Source organism: Hermetia illucens, chromosome 1, assembly GCF_905115235.1.
Source record: "Hermetia illucens chromosome 1, iHerIll2.2.curated.20191125, whole genome shotgun sequence".
In the NCBI taxonomy this organism is placed as follows: Eukaryota; Metazoa; Arthropoda; class Insecta; order Diptera; family Stratiomyidae; genus Hermetia; species Hermetia illucens.
Genome location: NC_051849.1, coordinates 12887923 through 12908212, shown reverse-complemented (window position 1 = coordinate 12908212; position 20290 = coordinate 12887923). Strand labels below are relative to the sequence as shown.

Genomic DNA, 20290 nt, shown 5'->3' with positions numbered 1-20290 from the left:
CCGCCATGTTATTAACATAGTATGCTGGTCCCAAGCCCAGGTAAATGAGGAGGGTTTGAGGGTATCCTCAGTAAAACAAAAATAAAATGCTGAGATCAGGGAAAGAGATAAATAGTGTATAGTTGGAGTTATTCTACTATGCTAAATCCTACCTGATCTCTCTTGGTGACAGGCCCCGCGACAGGCCGACCAAGAAAATGCATACAATGTCATTACAAACATGATGATCGGATTGAGTCACAAGCCTCGGAGAAATGCTAGGGCGTCCACCTCAGTCGACGCGGCAGGACGGGCCCCGGTCCTGTCGAGAGATGGGCAAGGGTTCTGACGCATGGACGGCGTCAGGACGTAAGCATGTTAGTCCGCACTCAACGAACAAAACAAATACGTGTCTGCACGCTAAATGTTGGTACCCTAACTGGAAAGACCGAGGAACTCGCAAGAGCCCTTCGGAGAAGGTGCATTGACATCTGCGCTCTGCAAGAAACCCGATGGTCTGGTTCCAAAAGCTGCGACATTGAACACGAACACGGTAAAAATGGCTACAAACTTCTCTATTTTGGTAACCCACACACTCAATATGGTGTTGGCATTGCCATCTCAGAGGGTTTCCGTGATGCCATTAAATAAGTCGAACGATTTGATGATCGGCTGATGAAGCTCATCATTATATCAGCTGATCGCACTATTCACTTCTCCACCACGTATGCACCACAGACAGGTCGACCTGATGCCAAGAAAAATGCCTTCTGGCAACTTCTCGATGAAAAGACTTGTCACGTGCCTGCTGACGACTATATTATCATTGCCGGCGATCTTAATGGTCATGTGGGTGAAAAGGCAGCCGATAACAGGTGCCAGGGGGGAAAGGGGTTTGGAGCCCGCAATGAGGTTGGCGAGTGTATAATTGATTTTGTGGACACCCATGACCTTGTACTTATGAATACATGGTTCATCAAACGATTGTCTCATCTTCCTACATTTTTTAGTGGGAACAGTAAAACGCAAATCGACTATATTCTCATAAGACGCCAACATTTTACCACTGTCATTGATTGCAAAGTCGTTCCATATGAGACCATCGCACCTCAACATCGGCCGTTGATTGCCGTCCTGCGAATTAAGCCACCGATAAAACAGCGTGAGGAACGCACTGGCCCGCCGCGCATTAAATAGTGGCGATTTGGTGAGAAGCAAGAAAAAACGGTCTCACTCATACGATTGCCGACCATTATGAATGTGGAAGAATCATGGAACCAAATGAAAGACACGATCCACAAAGCGGCCTCTGCAACCCTCGGGGGCACCAATCCACAATCATTGCCGACGTTTGGAGCAGTTCCACCAGTCAGCGCAACTGAAGTCGAGGAGGCAATAAAACAAATGAAATCGGGGAAAGCAACAGGACGACATCGTATCTGAGCTCTGGAAAGCGAAAAGCTGGGACCGAACACTGTGGCTCAGTGAATTCTTTAATCGGGTTTTTCAGGAAGGAAGAACACCATCTGACTGGCAAGAAAGTACCACTGTTCCAATATGGAAAAAGAAAGGTAGTCCAGCAGAATGTTCAAATTACCGCCCGATCCGGTTACTTTCCCATACCATGAAGATTTTTGAATGCATTCTTGACAACCATATCCGCGAAATCGTTGAAATAACAGCGAATTAAGCCGGATTTGTCAAGAACTGTGGAACTACTGGCGCAATACACGCTGCGCGGTTACTCATGGAGAAACACCGTGAGAAGCATCGCCCTCTTTACATTGCCTTTCTGGATCTAGAGAAAGCGTTTGACCGTGTACCACACGAACTCATCTGGTATGCTTTACGACAACACATCGTGCCAGAAGAACTCGTGCGCTGGGTTCAGTTGCTCTACCACGATCCGAAAAGTAAAGTTCGAAGTATGGCGGGTGTATCAAAACCGCTTCGTGTCTCTGTTGGTGTTCATCAAGGAAGCGCCCTCTCACCACTCCTCTTTGTTCTTGTTATGGACACCGTCACACGGGATATCCAACGTCCAGCGCCCTATACACTGCTTTATGCAGATGATGTTTTCCTAGCATTTGATAGCAAAAATGATCTCGAGCGACTTGTCCAAAAATGGAATGATCGTCTCATGCAATACGATCTCAGATTGAATTTACACAAAACTGAATTTTTTACGACCGATCCCCATGAAACAGGCACAATCACTGTCAGTGGCAGTGATTTGCCCAGAACTGGGCGATTTAAATACCTCGGGTCAATGCTATCAGCCAATGGAGAACTGCGTTATGAAATTGCTTCACGCATTAACGCAACCTGGATGAAGTGGCGTTCCACAACTGGTGTTAGTTCTGATCGACGTATCAACGAACATCTCAAATCTAAAATTTACCGCGATGTCGTCCGTCCAGTTGCTCTCTATGGTTCTGAGTGTTGGCCGACTATAAAAGACAATGAACGGCGTCTTGCGGTAATGGAGACGAAGATGTTACGTTGGACTAGTGGCGTGACACGTTTAGATCACATCCGAAATGAGGATTTCCGCGATCGTTATGGGGTTGCAACGATAGTGGAAAAGTTGCGAGAGAGGAGTCTTCGATGGTATGGTCATGCAATTCGTGCAAACGAGAATTCATTTGCCAGGATTGGTCTGAACATTGAAGTCGATGGTAAACGACCAAAAGGCAGACCTAAACAACGGTGACTTGATACGCTAGATGGGGATTTGAAAGCCTCGAGATTACACCCAGATCAGGCATTCGATAGAGCCAAATGGCGAAACCGACCACGAAGAGCCGACCCCGCTTATGAATGGGACAAAGGCTGAAGAAAAAGAAGAAGATCTGAGGGAAGCATTTAAAATGTACAGGGCAGCTGGAAGATCCATTCTCGACAATGCCTCTTCTTCGCTAATAGTGCGGAAACACCATCAGAAAAAAATGCCCACGGAAGATGTGTGAACCTTACTAAGTGGACTTCGAGACAGTTGAGCCTCCTCCTTCCTTTCACAGTACCCTTCTGGCGGCGAAGGAAATCATCAACCATAAATCCTCGCTCCACCTCCTCATTTGAGGAGACGACTTCACCAAAAACATATTAACACAAGTGTTGCCAAGTCAAAGAAGAATAGATAGCATGAAAGTAATTTCCAAATTTTTCGCCTGCTCCTCGGTGAAAAATCCATATGAGGAAGAGGACTTATAGAACATAGCCGATCTTCCGCTTGTGGTGAGGAGGTCTAGAGGAATATCAGAATTTAGAAACAAACGGAAGGTAGGCTTAGGCAAGCTATACGCATCAGTAAGTGGGAACGTTTTAAAGAACTTTGCGTGGAGATAGACCTAGACCCGTGAAAAATAATCTACACCAAGAAAGGTATAAACAAGCGTTGAATGTCTTCATTATACCTGCGGTAACTGAGGCGGAACTTGTCTAGGTTTCCTTACGCATTGGATTACACCCATGTTAAGTACCAGGATAATCCAGTCGGGTCTGCGAGGCAACCACTTGGCCAAAGCTGTGATCAGAGGCACGCTCCAGGATGACGTCATATCTCTGGTTGCTCTGGTTAACAACGTCCACATCTACAGCTGCTATGCTCCACCCAGCGCTAACCTCGCCGGGTGTGAGCAGATGTTTGCCGCTCTAGTTTTAGATGCAAGAGCTCGCTGGCTGACCATAATTGCAGGCGGCTTTAATGCGTGGGCTCTTGAGTGGGGCTACCGGACAACTAATGTGAGGGGAAATGTTCTCCTCGAAGCAATCGCAGAACTAGACGTGGTTCTGGCGATGTATACTTTCAGGGGAAGGGACTTGGGATCTATAGTGGACCTGACATACGAGAGTATTGCTTCACTCAGTAGCGTCGCCTGGCATATCAATGAGGGCTATGCTCATAACGACCACCAGGCAATGTGCATGGAAATCAAGGGCGGATCGAGCTCGAAAAAGAGTTTTCGAAGAATGCCGGGTGGTATGCCCGACTAAACAGCGGAAGCTTTTGAGGGGGACACGGTTTCCGCAGCGTTCAAATCCGACTTATCCTTGAATGAGACGGCTAGAGAAAAAAAACCATCCAAACACCACGATAGATGAAGGAAGCATGCGACGCTACTATGCCCAGAAGGCGATTGCTCTCCAGTAGGCATCCTAGCTACTGGTGGAACAACGAAATTGCAAGTTTGCGAGCCCTATGTTTCCGGGCAAGGAGGCCCCCCAAAAGAAGGCATTCAGAGGAGCAAAAAGAACTGCTTCAAACAGCTGTGTGACCATTCCCTTGAGGCGAGGCCGACAGAGTAGTAATGAAAAGGCTGCGGAGATTACCCCAGGTAATCCGTCCTCATCTCCTGAAACAGATTGTTGCCACTTTGTACCCTCACCACGAAAATAGGGGAAGGCAAATGGTTGTCCAGCGAAATAAGGGCGTAATACCTCCAGCAACTGTGGAGGAGCTATGTAGTAGGATCGGTGACAACAAGGCCCTAGGTTTGGATGGCGTCCCTAACGAGCTTTGAAACTGGCAGCGAAGACTAGACCCGACCTTTTCGCAAACACCTTCGGGGCGTGCCTAAAATAAGGAGTATTTGCTGTCCAGTGTTGTTTTTGAAATCTGGCAAGTAACCTGGAAACCCATTGTCAAAGCCAGCAACGGTTTGTCGGAACGCAAGTTTGGTTTCTGACTTGCCCATTCTACGGTGGACGTAATTAGCATGGTAGTAAACCTGGCAAAAGGTGCACTGATTTCTGGCGGCTGTTGTGCCGTTTTGGCGCTGAATGTTAAAAACGCATTCAACTCGGTCAACTAGAACAATTAAAGGGGCGTTGATTTGAGATAGATGTCTCCGGGTATTTAGCAGATTTGGTGGAAATCTCCTCTTAGAGGGGACTCTCTGGTACGGGATGGATGAGAGCCCCAAAGAGTACATGGTCACAGCCGGGGTACCACAGGGACCGATACTTGGTCCCGCGTTGTAGAATATCATGTATAAGGGGTCCTTGCTCTTCCCGTCCAAGAGGGGATTACGATTATTGGCTTTGCTGATGACCTAGCTGTGGAGGTCTACACGATGGAGACAGTAAGAGCTGTAAAGTCCTGGCTAGAAAGAGCCGGGCTGACTTTGATTAACACGAAAACGCAGATGGTCTTAATAACTAATCGCAGGAAAAATAACACTATGAAAGTGAAAGTCGGTGGATATACGGTAGTGTCAAAGTCATATATCAAATACCTGGGGTGATAATAGACACCGAATCGAGCTTTAGGGAACACCTAGAATATGCATGCCAAAAGGCAGGCCGAATATTGGTGAGTCGAAACACTGTCAGAGGTTGCTTCTAGCCGGAATATAGCATTCCATCCTGCTTTACTCATCATTTGTGTGGACAGAGGCGCTTGCAAATTCTCAGAGACGGAAGCAGGTGAATTCGGTTTACCGGCTGATGGCGTTGAGGGTTTGCACTGTCTTTAGAACCACATCAGATAAGGCAGTATTGGTGGTGGCAAGCATGATCCCTGTCGATACTGTGGCGAAAGCACACAGAGCGTAGAAATGCAGCAAGGTCAGAGTCGCGTGATCTCTGGTAACGCAGATGGGACAAGTCTACGAAGGTACAGGCTCATTCCCAACACTAGGATGTGGCTTGAGCAGAAACATGGGGAGACCAACTACCATATTACCCAGTTCCTCACGGGACACGGTGGTTGCTACAGGCAGTATCTGCACCGTTTTGGTTTGGATGATTCTCCGAATTGTCCTAGGTGCGGTGGCATACTGGAGGATTCAGAGCATGTGATGTTTTACTGCACAAGATTTGCAATGGAGAATAAAAGTCTGAACCAAGTGCTGGGCAGGAGGGTGAGCTCGGAGAACTTAGTTGCGGAGATTTATTTATTTATTTATTTATTTAATGAGGACAATACACAGAAAGCAAATTTCTTATTACATATTGTCCTCAGAGGGAGGAGCAAGTAAATGGCATATTTTGTGCTTAAAGCTAGAGAGGAACATAGAGTCAAAGGAACCAAGCTGTAGGACATTGTAGGACCGGCTAAACCTCGGGATCGGAGAGTGAAAGTAAATCTCGAGCTCGGCGAAGGGTACATCAAAAATGTCCGCATTACGTGTGTTATGAGACGAGGCGGTACGGAAAGTAATATCCGAGTTGGCGGAGCAGTCCATCAGACCATTGCAGAGTTTGAAAAGAGTACACATATCAAGGAAGATATGGCGTTGCTGTAGGGAGGGGAGATTGAGGGTGCGGAGTTGTGACGGATAATCAACCCGTGGAAGGTTCTTTTTGTAAAAGAGGGTCCGGGTGAATTTGCGTTGTACAGCTTCAAGAGCGCGGCCGTCACGGATGCGGTAGGGGGACCAGACTACACAGCAATATTGAAGGATGTTTTTGACAAGCGAATTGAGGAGTGTTAAGGAGGGCAGGATTGAGGTAAAGTCGGACGAGGAGCGTAGGATAAAACCAGACATTTTGGAAGCTCTATTGATGATGTCAACGAAGTGGGAATGGAAACGAAGTTTCTCGTCGAATATTACTCCCAGGTCTTTGAAGGAGGTCAGTAGTGAAAGGGGTTGAACACTGAGAGAATAGGAAAAGGATGATGGGGAGGGTTTCAGGGAATAGCGCATCCAGTGGAAATTCAGTGTTAGCTTGTTGACCGAACACCAACGGACTAAATTATCAAGGTTGGATTGTAAGAGAGCACAGTCCAATGGAGACGAAAGAGAGGCAAACAATTTAAGGTCGTCTGCGTAAAGCAAATACGGACCGGTGAGGATCGAGGCGAGGTCATTGATAAAAAGCAGGAAGAGTAGGGGGCCAAGTGTAGAGCCTTGGGGAACACCAGAGGAAGGAGAGAAGGAACCAGATGAGTAACCATGAAAAGAAACTTTGCAGGAACGGTATGAGAGATAGGAGGAAAGCCAGGAGATGACTGAAGGAGGGAAGTCTAGCGAAGAAAGTTTAAAGAGGAGAATGTTATGGTCAACGGTGTCAAAAGCTTTGGAGAAACAGCATGTACCTCCTGTCGTGAATTCAAGCGAAGACCAGAAGATTTGAAGCCGTTGATCTATGTTTCACGATGCTGCGGTCCGAGTAAAACTGGCTTACGGTTTCCTTCGTAATCATGCAAGTACAGGAGGAGTTACTGAAGGAGGAAAGCCGAAAGTAAGAGCCTAAGAGCAAACCTACCCCGCGAAGTAATGTTTAAATGGTCGTCCCGCGGGGCTGGAGAGACCGGGGGTGGTTTTTAGTGGGTGCGATTCCTACACGCGGCGTTTATGCCGCGGAGGTGGGGCTGACGTGTTTTTCTAAGATTTTCCACCTCCGGGTACTAACGAACAAATAAAAAAATGTTTAAATGAGGTTTCCTAAGCCGTACCGTGGGGTATAGGAAGAGCTACCAAAGGAAAGAATTAAATTTTAAAGACGATGGTTACAAATCCAATGGAGTTAAGAAATACACGAACCACAATCCTTGGTATTTTTTCTAGCGATTTCAAGCCTTTCCATTAGCTCTCTCACTCGCCAACGTCAAGGTTACGGGGGTATTACTGGCCTAGAAGGAGCGATGTAAAAGTAATCTCCTGACGAACCTAGTTACATTTCAAAATATCCTATTTCAAAAAGATATTGAATATTTCGAAAGCGTATCCTCGTAGTAAGTTGGGGGTTGAAAAGCACTTGTGAATTAGACTTTTCCGAGAAGAACGGATATATTTATAAATGCTCCCCTAGATTCCTTCGAATTACTCCGCACCCTAATTGCGATGGGAACTGTAAGCATTAGAGCTCCAGGCGAAACGTGCTATTAAATGTATCATAATAATGGATTTCTTTGAAATAAACTTTACGTCAAGTGCTTGACGCAACAAGCATCTACTTATAGACAACCAAGGACCCTCTCTGGGAAATTACAGAAGTGATAAGCCCCAGGGGGCATACAGCCATGTAACCATCCTGAATGTAATAATTCAGTTATTTAGTTGAGCAATATCTGGAAGGCGAGAGGATTCATAATAACAATACGATTTGTCTCGAATACTTACTACTCCAACGGAAAAATAATTATTGATGATGTTGTAGGGAACACAGAAATCCTTTTCTGATTGCGTCTTAATCGGCCTCTGAATCGGAATATCCATTATTTTCGGTGCCGACGGGGTGGTTGCTCCTGTTGGAGCCGTCAACGTAGTCGAAAAGGTTTTACCCGTCGAAGGCTTATTTGTTATTTCATTTAGGACTTTCGCTTGAATGTCTGTAGTCGATGATGAATCCTCCGCTCTGAGGCTATTACTATCCTTGCTTTCGCACTGACTTTGATCCACATCTTCATTTTGCTTTTCATCTGGTTTATCTTCCGCTCCTATGTCGTTCTCAGTTATGGTTTCAGAACGCGAGGACACTTGTTCCTTCACAGTTTCACCATTCTTCGTTTCCTGTATGGATGATATTTCCGTTATAGATGTTGATATGCTTTTTGTGGTATTTGTATTCTGATTATTTTCCACACTTGAGTAGGCTGTAGCTGAGGCTGTGCTCTTTGTCGTAGTTGTAGTATTTTGAACTTCTTCTTGGAAGGTTTGTATCACAGATTTTTCCACTATACGTTGAGATAGTTCGACGAACTTTTGTACATTTTCGTGCAGAGTTACCTGTTTTTGGAAGAGAAATGGGGACACGATAAGACATTTTTATATGATATGTGTATGTACATTACTACGCAAGGACTACAGCTGTAGCCGCCTTGGGGCTGGATTACTATAAAAGCAATTTCGGGAACCATTCGTGCAAGGACGAAACGGTTCACAGAGCGTTCATATAACACAATCTTCTTCATAAATTCGCTCATACTCATACTCCCCCTCGGACACCACCTTGTCGTGGTGGGGGAGCCTGTAGTAGTTTACTACTACACTAAGGGTGTCCAAAAATATGAATAAGGAAACGATGGATTTAAACTCTCCAAGTGGTAAGAAGTCACAGACTTCGAATCCACCCGCGACCATGAGCAATCATGTCGCGGCCGAGGCGCGGATTTTGGAGGGCTCACCCCATTCATATTCGCCTACAGATCAATCTGTAGAAGGCATGCTTTCCGACTCAGTGCAAAGTTTGCACTTGGTGCCTACGGCGAAGTTAGCCAGAAAGGAAAGGACGGAAACTCTCAAATTGGGAGAAACTGGAAATCCGACTACGGCCGGCTCGCAAGCGGAAGAGGAAGGCCCGGCGGAAGGGAACTTCGGCCACTAAGGAGGGGGGACTACAGGCTGAATCCTGCCTGTCAGAACCTTCTCCTTCATCCTTACCGGGAAGAGCGGAAGAACAGGAAGCTGGTGACGTGGACGCTACTGGTTTAACGCCGGTGTGTGGAAATGGATCCAAGCGGTCCGGACACCGTGAACCTGGAAAGGCCCTAAGCCGACGGCAGAAGAGAGCACTGCGAAGGAAGATGAAGCACCTTGGGAATGATGACATGCACGTGGCTGTACCACTAGGCGCGGTAACGCCCAGAGAAATCGGACGCAAGGAAGCGGAATCTCCTGCGGAAGGTGGGGATAAACTGGAAACCCCGGTAAGATCAACACTGGACGCACCAGACTCTTCTGTCAGCGGTAATGCGCGCAAGAAGCGTAAGACCAACACATCTGCTGTGGCCGACGCTTTATTGTGCTCCGCACCAGGGCTTATATCCACGCGTCTGGCGGGGATTAGGACCGGTGTGCCCCCCGTATGGGGGCTCGCACTGGGGAAGGGACTACAGAGTGAATCCTACCTGCTAGCAACTTCTCCTACACCTTCCAAGGAACAGGCAGAGGGAAAGGAAGCCAGAGACATGAACGGAACTGACTTGATGCCAGTTCGAGTGATCGAATCTATGCAACCCAGACACCGCAAACCAATTAAGGTGCTAAGTGGAAAACAGACGAATGTTCTGCGGGATGAGATGAGATCTTTCGTGGATGAGAACATGGGAATTGCGGTACTTCCAAGTACGGCTTTTCTCAGAGAAATCAATCACGAGGAGATCGAGTCTCTGGCGGTACGGTGTGGGGGAAACCCCGCCATACGCGGACTGCTGCATACGCTTCTAACTGTTTACCATAAGACAATAGACTAAGTTTATGTCGAAAAACATAAAGATTGATCGAATCAACCTGCAGCATGCCAAAGCTCCCTCCTACCTGTTGGCAGCGAGAATGACAAAGCTACAGAATTTCCCCTATATCTTTCTGGTGCAAGAATCGTGGGTTCGATTTAACAGAATCTGTGGCATTGGATTAGTAAAGGGGGCTAGGATCTTCTACGACGAAAGATCCATAAGACCGAGAGCTTGTGTCCTGATGTCAAGACGGTTAAAGGCAACTATGCTGAGACAATATTGTTCCCAGGACTTAGCTACGGTCATCATACAATACCAGATAAATGGCGAGAGGAAAAACATCATAGTTGCCTCCGCTTATTTACCCTATGATTCTTTGTATCCTCCACCGACGCAAGAACTTAGGTATCTCGTGGCGTATGCAGAATCAAGTGCTCTTGAACTCTTAATAGGTTGCGATGCGAATGCTCAACATATTTGTTGGGGCAGTAGCAAATGCAATCCAAGAGGAGAGAAGCTATTTGATTTCATCACTTCAGCTGGTCTTATGACTGCAAACGTGGGGTGCGCCCCTACGTTCGTGGGACCGAGAAGAAGCGAAGTAATTGACCTAACAATCTGCACCCCAAAATTGTTAGAGTTGATTACACACTGGCGAGTGCTAGACGAGGTCTCACTGGCAGATCACCGATATCTAGAATTCAATCTGACCATTGTGGGCGAACAGTCTGCAGTACAAAGGCGGAACCCTAGGAAAACGGATTGGGCAAAGTTCAATGAACTTCTTGGCAATAAAGTACAGTTCCCTAGGCGACTAAGGACTCCTTTGGTGCTGGAAGATGAATTGAAAACTCTGAACTGTACACTTTTAGAGTGCTATGAAGAGGCTTGTCCTATTTCCTGAGGCCAAAGCGGTAAAACGGTTCCTTGGTGGAACCGAGAACTGCAAAAACTCAGGAAATCAACCAGGCGACTTCTAAATTGTGCTTGCAAAAGTAACAAGGACGAAGACTGGTTAAATTTCAGGAACTCACAACGTGAATATAAGAGGCTCGTGAGGTGCTCGAAACGAGACTCCTTTAGAGCGTACTGTGAGGAACTGGAAGGCGAAAGGGAGACTTCAAGGCTGTGCAGAGTCCTCAAAAGGGATGAGTCGGCCAAGTTGGATTCTCTTAGAAAACCCGACGATACTTTCACGAGCTCCAGACTGGACTCAGTACAGACCCTCCTGGAAGTACACCACACGGGAGAACGGGTGAGAGAAGTGGTGGGGGGAGAGTTGACGGTTCTTGCAACCCCTTCAACACGCAAGCGTTGCAAGGGGAACTGGAACACTGCGAAAGCGGTTGTTACGCATGAAAAGGTGAGAGCTGCCATACTGTCCTTTGAACATTTCAAAGCACCTGGCATGGGTGGCATCTATCCAGCAATGCTAAAGGAGGGTATGGAGCATTTAGAGCGATCTCTAAGAAATATTTTTCGAAGATGTCTTGCTCTGAGTTACGTGCCTTCTTCTTGGCAACAGGTTAAGGTAGTTTTCATACCGAAACCTGGGAAAGATGACTATTCTAATCCAAAGAATTTCAGACTTTCATTCTTGCTGAAAGGTTTGGAGAGACTGGTGGAGCGTTACATTCGTGGAAACGCACTTAGGTCACACCCACTTAGTGAAAACCAACATGCTTACCAACGTGGAAAGTCCTGTGAGTCTGCTCTTCATTCTTTGGTCACAAAGATAGAGGATGCAACTTTGAATGGTGAGTACGCGATGGGGGTGTTCGTGGACATTGAAGGGGCTTTTCACTGTGCGCCTTTTCAAAAACTTTGTGATGCCGCCAGAGCGCATGGTGTTGATGATGCTTTAATTAAGTGGATCAATGCTATGCTAACGCAAAGATTGCGGTGCGCTGAGGTAGGGGTCGATCGCTACCTGACTACGGAAGCGACGAAGGGCTGCCCCCAAGGAGGTGTGCTTTCGCCACTTCTGTGGATTATGCTGATCGACTCACTGCTACGCGAACTGCAAAATTTGCCAATACACGCTCAAGCTTATGCTGATGACGTGGCTGTACTTGCTGTTGAGCGGGATCTTGGAACGGTGTGTAGGAATATACAGCGTGCCGTTGATTTGATAGATAGCTGGTGCCTTGGACATGGTTTGTCAGTTAATCCAAATAAAACCACAATGGTTTTATTCACAAAAAGGAGAAAACTGGATGGACTTTGTCTCCCTGAGATGAGGGGTACTACCCTTCAACTCTCCGAAGAAGTGAAATATCTGGGGGTCACTCTAGATAAAAAACTTCTTTGGAACAAACATGTAGAGGTAAAGATGAAACGAGCTCTCACAGGTTATGGGCTGTGCAGGCGGACCTTTGCCTCGACATGGGGACTCAGGCCTCATTAGGTAATGTGGATATACGTTGCCATCATTAGGCCGATGTTCGTATATGCATCCGTAGTGTGGTGGGTTAAGGTGAGACAAAAAGGTTTTCACCGTAAACTAGCCGCACTGCAAAGAACTGTGTGTCTGGATATCACTGGTGCCATGAGCACGACTTCCAGCGCATCTCTGAATGCCTTACTCAATATGCAGCCCCTGGATATATTTATTCAAAACACTGCAATGAGAGCAGCTCATAGGCTAATTCGATTAGATCTATGGGAAAACAACGGAGGTGGGGGGCACAGAGCATTGGAAGAGTTACTGGGAGGACTGAATCCAGTTCTTACAATGCCTTCCGATTCTCGTGTCCCAATACATCTGTTTGGTAGAAGATATGTAGTTACCCTGAAGCGTAGAGAGGACTGGGAAGATGCAGAGGAATGCGTGGCGGGATATACTGAAGTCTTCTACACCGATGGCTCAAAAACAGAAGAGGGTTCTGGAGCCGGAGTCTACCTCTCGAATAAAAACGAGAAGTGGGCTTTTCCTTTGGGACAATATGCAACGGTTTTTCAAGCCGAAGTTTATGCGATCCTTAGGGTGGCAAACTGGGTGATTGACGAGCGGTTCAAGGGCAGGCGCATCGCAATCTGCAGTGACAGTCAAGCTGCACTGAGGGCATTGAGCAGTCCTTTGATCACCTCGAAAATCGTTCAGGAATGCAGAAACCGTTTGAACTCTATGTCTAGATTCAATACGGTGGAACTACTCTGGGTACCTGGTCACTGCGGCGTAGAGGGAAATGAAATCTCGGACGCTTTAGCGAAAGAGGGGTCAATCTCCCCTATGCCGGGACCGGAGCCAGCAATTGGGGTATCAGTAGCATTGGCTAAATCTGTTTTCAAAAACTGGAAACAAGTTTCCCATAATGACAGGTGGCAGAGCTTAAATGCTGCTCGACACACCAAACTTTTCCTGCCAGAACCCAACATACGTACCGCAAAGTTTATCCTGTCGAAAAGCAGGAGGACTTGCAGGTGTATTGTGGGCATTCTGACAGACCATAATTCACTAGCTGGGCATATGTTCAGAATAGGAATTACCGAAGATTATACGTGTCCCTCCTGTAATGAGGAAGCGGAATCCACGGAGCATTTCCTATGTGATCTTTGGTGCCGATGTCCTCCAATTGCGACGGGTAGTATCACATCCACTAACGGAAATTCTGCGATACGTTAACGAATCCGGAATATTCCGTTAGACGGGGGAGGCGAGTACAATGGGCCAACACGGCCTGAGTGCTCAGAAGCTGTAGCTTCTCCCCCACCATACACACACACACACACTCATACTCAAGTTGTCGCGATACTCATCAATTTGTTTTAGACAGAGAAAAGGGCCACCGAATGATTCTCGGTTGATAGCTCTGACCTGGGCTTCCAAATGTTATTTTAACCGATTTTCTCCCTCACTTTCCACATCCTTTTCAAATTTAATTCTTATTCCTTCTCATTCTTCTAAACGTCAATGACTTTTTTGGCGAAAAGGACCCATACATCAAGAAGAAGGAAATGCTTTTCAAATTTATTCAGAAGGACGTAATCCCTAATATTGGTTTGGGTAGAACTAACCTTTGGCTTTGGAATTCGCTCCACGGGAGCGTTATTAGTTACTTCTATACTCCATCTATCTAGCATGACGGTCGTTGATCGGCTTATCTTGTCCACTAGCTTTGGTATGCTTTCACCTTCATAGCCGCCACCCCACCGTAAACATCGGGCTAAATCATTTCCAGTTCCCAGGGGAATTACGCCGATGGCAGGCTGTGACCGAAACTCAACAGAATCTGTAAAAGAAGAGATTATTACGATTCTCTCATAAATAATTTTCGCAATAAAAGCGGTTAGAGCTCAATGTTCAAAAAAAAAGGAAAACTTTATTATTTCTATTCGGTTCTTACCCATCGCTTCCAGGACCCATCCAACTGTTCCATCACCGCCACAACAAATCACCTTAAAACTTGGAACATCCTTGAAAAGTGTCAGTCCTTGTTGATGGAAAAGTTATTGAAAGAGATAAAAGGAAAACTGAGATGAGATATTTTTAAATGAATTTCAATTGTATTGGATGGAAAAGTAAGTGTGCCAGTATTGGTTCAGTTACGGAAAAGTTGAAGATACTATATCACCGGGGGTGGTTTATAATCCGTTTGAAGTAGTTTAAATAAGTATAATTATGGTCTTTGTGGCTATTGGAAAAGCAAAGAAGAATTTCACGCCTCAATCTGTTGATGATACCTGAGGGATGGTACAACGCAGGTTTTCCATCGCAAAATTTAGTTTCTCGCGCTTGGAGATCTTAATTAATATCTTTTTAATGCTTTCATTAGATATTCATTGGGGCCAAATGGGACAGACAGGGCAAAAACGATCCTTGTTATTTCATGTATTCAGAGCCAGAATACATACTCCCATAAGGATTTGTGTCAACCCATGCATGACCTCCCTGCTCGCATAGACAATCACGGGGATCATTTAATGCGATTGGTAGAAGAGGCCATCAAACGCCAATGTCCGGAGGTAACCCATGCCCGTATTGGTATCACCTCTGCGAACTCCCGACGCCAAAAACTCGCTGTGGTGGAAGATACCGGGCAATCCGCGAGGAAGCTTCTAAACAGCGGGAAAATAAGAATTGGTTCGGTAGTGTGTAGGATACGAATCCGAGCCGCCCCAACTAATGCTACTTGACAAAAGGGCAACATGCCATAAATACGGCCAGGCAGGTCATAAAGCGAACACCTGCAATGAAAAGGAAAGCTGCGTCCTATGCAGAGCAGAATTGGAAAGAGCTAGGACGCGGTCAACATGATTCCTCTCCTACAAATCAATATACATCAGAGTGCAACCGCTCACTAGCGCAGTTCGCTGCGTAAACCAAAGCTGATTTGGTACTCATCAGTGAACAGTACTGAAACAACCCTAACATATCAGGTACCGCTGCCATGTGGACTCGGGACGGCATCCTCTTTAGGGTTCTTACCCAAGGCCAACGCTTTGTCTGGATTCGGTGTTTATTAGTGTCTATCTTACCCCGAATGAGACGATTCCGGATTTTCGACGGAGGCTCGATGCTTTGGAGAACACTATCTTAGGCACAGATGGGCAGATCCTGGTCGACGGTGACTTCAATGCAAGGGCACTTGAATGGGGCATGCCTCACAGAGACTCCAGAGAGAAACGAATTCTGGAAATGGCGGCGAGAACAGGACTGGTAGTTTTAAACACCGGATCCACCCCAACGTTCCGGCGCCCAGGGGAATGCGAGGGAAGCATTCCAGACGTAACCTTAGCGTTGGAATCACTGATGTCGCTGTGGGACGTGTGGTGAGTCCTGCAAGACTAACTCGGCAAGCGACTACCAATATATTGCCTTCGAAGCTTTAGTCTTGATATGACTTGATTGTAAAATGCTTTCGATTGGGAGCCTGTAGTAGGGATTTCTATCACTCAATGCTTGAGGGCAGCACTACCTCATGGAGGCTTCTTGTTGATCCGCTTTTATGTAATTCGTTTTGGGCATTTAAGTCACTGACCCTGGACGCCAGGAAATAAAGTCTCTTGACTATTTACTGGGTGAAGACTACGGGTCGAGAAATACTGAGCCTAGATTGCTACATAGAAATGCCTTCCAATATCGTCAAATTTTACTCTCAAGATAACTTTTGAAGTCACGGTGATCATTTTAAAATAAACGTAGAAAGCACAGTTTAAATAAGTTTATTAATATAAAGTTAACGAAAAACTTCACAAAATTCGAAATAAATTTCGAATGTGGTTAACCCCGCTGCGCCACAAAGTGGTGGACACAAACTCTTGGTGTGCGCCACCCCGGCGATCTTTCTGCAGCTGACACTATTGTAAATTCAGTTGTGAACCTGATAACGACGCCCCGCGGAGCCTCCATGCCCAGAAGGGCATCGAAACGTGGCAAACCTTCAATGCAATGGTGGAGAGAGGAAATCTCAGAGCTCTGGAAGGAGTATCACTGACTCCGCCGCTTAACACAACGTCTAAGCGACCGGGACGAGGCATATACCATAATGACGAAGTACAAATCAGCCAAAAGGAGACTTCGCAGCGCAATAAACAAGAACAAAGCTCACTGTTGGCAGGATCTGGTCAACGAGATGAAAGGGGACCCGTGGAGACTGTGTTACAAATTGGTAACTCGAAAAATCGGGTTTCTGGGCAAACCCTCTTCACTTAAGGCCGAGCAGATGGACCGCGTTGTAAGGTCACTATTCCCTGCGCTCCTCGTATAGGATTATGACGTCGGCGTGGAGAGCGCAGAGGACTGTTAACTTTTCTCTGTAAAAGAGTTGGAACAGATAGTCCTCTCTACGAAAAGCAAAAAGGCGCCAGGACCCGATGGTATTTCAGCAGAGGTCTACAAACTGCTATTCCACCACCGGCCAGATCTTTCGCTCGGCGCATTCAACGCTTACCTGAAAGAGGGCACTTTCCCTGCTCGTTGGAAGGTAGCGAGGTTTGCGCTGATCAGCCAAGGGAAAGGTGACCACAAGTTGCCATCTTCATACCGCCCATTATGTATGGTTGACCCTGCTGGAAAAGTGCTCGAAAAGTTCATCAGAAGTAAGCTCGCTGAAGCGATCCGCGCTGCGGGGAGATTTATCTCCTCAGCAGTGTGGTTTTAGAGCAGGGAGATCCACAGTTGATGTTGTCATGCAAGTCGTGGATGCTGTTCGGCAAGCGGAGGCACATAGCCGCCGAATTCGATGGGTGGTGCTCCTCGTAACGCTTGACGTCAGAAACACCTTTAATTCCATAAAATGGAAAGACATTCTAGGCACACTAGATAATACTTTCTAAGTGCTGAACTATCTCTTACGGATATTGAGGAACTATCTGAGCAACCGCTCCCTGTTCTATAAAACACTAGAGGATCAAAGGAGGATGGAGGTCACGTCGGGAGTAGCACAGGGATCCATCCTAAGGACGGACCTCTGGAACGCTACTTGTGCTAGTCTACTTAAACTCGACATGCCAGAAGAGTCACGCCTGGTCGGCTATGCAGATGATTTCGCGCCGATTGTCGCTGGACGCATTGTCGAACAGGCGCAAAGCAAACTCGGCATATTGATGCGACGGCTAAGCACTGGAACCTTGCGTCCCATATCGTTCGGCGACTCGATAATCGAGTCAAAACCAGCGGTAAAGTACTTCGGGCTGACTCTTGACTCAAAGATGAGCTTCTTCGAGCAAATCAAAACAGCAGCGAACAAGGCTGCAGCTGGAGTTTTAGCGTTAGGCAGGCTACTGGCAAATATTGGGGGTCCTATGTCTAGCAGGCGACGTCTCCAGATAGTTCAACGCAGTCTGTCCTGTTCTACGGCTCATCGGCAACTTAGGTGCGTGGCTGAATCGGAAACATGGTGAGACTGACTATTTCCTTACCGAATTTTTAAGTGGGAAGTTTTGAGTCTTACGGATTGTGTGTTTTGTAATGGAGTTGTGGACGGCGCCCACCACACTTGTTTTTCTTCTGGAAGGTGGGAGGGGGTTCGCCAGCAGCTCTATCTAAACACAGGGGATCTTCCTCCAGACAATATTGTCAAAAAGATGCTGACGTATGCTGACAGGTGGAGCTGTGTTGCCATTACGTTCGGGTCCTTCTGGTTGCTAAAAAGATAGAGCTCAACCGGTGGAGGAGCCGGATGGCTACTGAAAAAGTGGAAAGATCCACTGTCCAAACGATGAAGGAGACTGAAAGTGAAAAAGGAGTGACAACGTAGAAGCTAAGAGTCTTGGGGGCCAGAAAGGAGAGACCCCATCAAATAAGAGGCCACAGGAAAAGATGGCAAACTCCGAGTTGCGTGACACTCCTTTATCCGGAAAAAAGCGACAAGCACCCCAAACAGACCGAAACGCAAATCTTCTCATCGGAGAGGATGGACTTCGTTCGAAAGACAAGGACAGAGGAAGAAAGGCTGTTCAAAATGTGTGTTGTAGAGTCCTACGAAAGATGAATGCTGCTACTATCATCCAGCAAAACATCTCCATGAATGTCAACAAGTCGAGAAACCGGAAGCTGGACGCTATAGGTGTGAAAGTTTTTGCTTATATTGCTGCAAAATTTCGTGGTTCTCGGTTGAACGTAAGGGGGAGGGGGCTGCAGCTAATTAATAAAAATTATAGTAATATACTATTATTAACTTTATTTGAACGGATATCGGCATGAAGGGTGTTTCGGAGCTTAGGCTGGTGATTTTTTTCAGATTCTTCGGTTGGATAGTTTCTGAGAATGGGTCCGTCAAAGAAATGATCATTTTCGACCGCCCGCACTCCTCACCTTTCCAACCAATGTCAAAACTAAGACCGGCTTCGGAAAGTAATAACCTATACTTTTCATTTGATACTCCACATGATTATATTTGGTGAAAAAAATTTACCCTCTTTTGCATGTATGGGGACCCCTTTAGATTTGTTGTAAAAGGATATAACTCATTGTAAGCGTGAGAGTTCACAGTTCTCATCTATCGACCGAATTTGGTGTCAATCACTATGACGGTTTCCGAGATGATGATGATAGACAGTCTGACTGTCTATCCGGCAGTAAACCGATTTTAATAAGGTTTGATTCTACACAAAACCTTAAAGGCGAAGAGGAACTGGGGAAAAAATATATCGCTAGCGCACAAAACACAGGGTCCCTCAGTCCGCCAGAGAGGAAACAAACAATCAACAAAAGGAGACGAGCACAAAATAGGGTGGAACTGCCGACAAGGACACAATAAGAAGAATTCCCTGAGGTGGTAACCAAATGGAGCCAGCAGCGTCAAAAAAGGACAAAATTCAGTAATAAAAAGTAAAGTCGATTACGACGACAACATCACCACCAAAGAAAAGAGAACGATCAAATCACGGTCAGAGACCACTCTCATCAAATCGAACGAACGGATCTCTTTCGCGGAAGTTCTTCCAGAAGTCCGTAAAAACGCTAAATCAGAAAACGCTGAGGTAGATGTTAAATCTATCCTGCGGACTCGAACCGGTGGTATATTTGTCGAGCTTGGGTTGAAGATCGATGAGAACAGTACGTTCTGTGAGACAGTCCTATGCATTCTAGGCACAAAAGTACTGGTTTCCAGCCTAGAACCCCCCCCCCCCCCAGGATGTGAGCTACCTCAAGCTGGGAGTTACGTCTGTCAACTCCAGAGAGGACTTAATGGGGCAGATGGTGCAAGAAAAAAAAAGAGCTGACTTGTTGTTTCTCAGCGAACAATACAGTGCCACTATCGGCAGAAACCATATTTCGTAGATATACAAATTGATAGACGCCCATTAATACAGTGCGATGACCCGTCACACTGAGAACTTGATTCCGTTGGTGTTCATCTTCAGTCCACCTCTACATCCCCCTCTTTCCCAATCTAGAGTCATTCGACCACGGTCCACGACCCGATGAGAGAGCAAACAGATGTGATCAGCGTAGTTGTGGTGTTTGAATAAAGGTGTCATAGTTTATTGAGGCTTCCTTCTTCCTCTGGACAAGGCAGCATGAAAAATGTCACCGATAACAAGAAGAAATAATATCGGTAATAAGATGCCCACCTCCGGCGAACTCTACTTAGGACCTTCTTCTGAAATTTTATCTTGGTGCAGCATGGGACAGCGTATGCCGCTCTGGTAATAACCATTAGTTTCTTCGGATTGCTCCCCGTATAGAGCACGGTAGGTAAACTTCCTATTTACGCTGTTAAAAGCCTCTTGAACTCCATG

The 20290-nt window shown here is 46.3% G+C and overlaps 1 protein-coding gene across 4 annotated transcripts in view; it reads right to left on the bottom strand.

The window, feature by feature from the left end:
• The window catches only part of LOC119661393 (diacylglycerol kinase 1), a 331394-nt gene that overhangs the window by 56613 nt on the left and 254491 nt on the right, over window positions 1-20290 (bottom strand). For all 4 annotated transcript variants that reach the window (XM_038070718.1, XM_038070721.1, XM_038070719.1 and 1 more), the window contains exons 15-17: window positions 14449-14535; window positions 14120-14334; window positions 8049-8654 (exon numbers count right to left, since the gene is read on the bottom strand). In XM_038070718.1, coding sequence (XP_037926646.1) covers window positions 8049-8654; window positions 14120-14334; window positions 14449-14535 — 908 coding nt within the window. The remainder of the gene's footprint in view (window positions 1-8048; window positions 8655-14119; window positions 14335-14448; window positions 14536-20290) is intronic.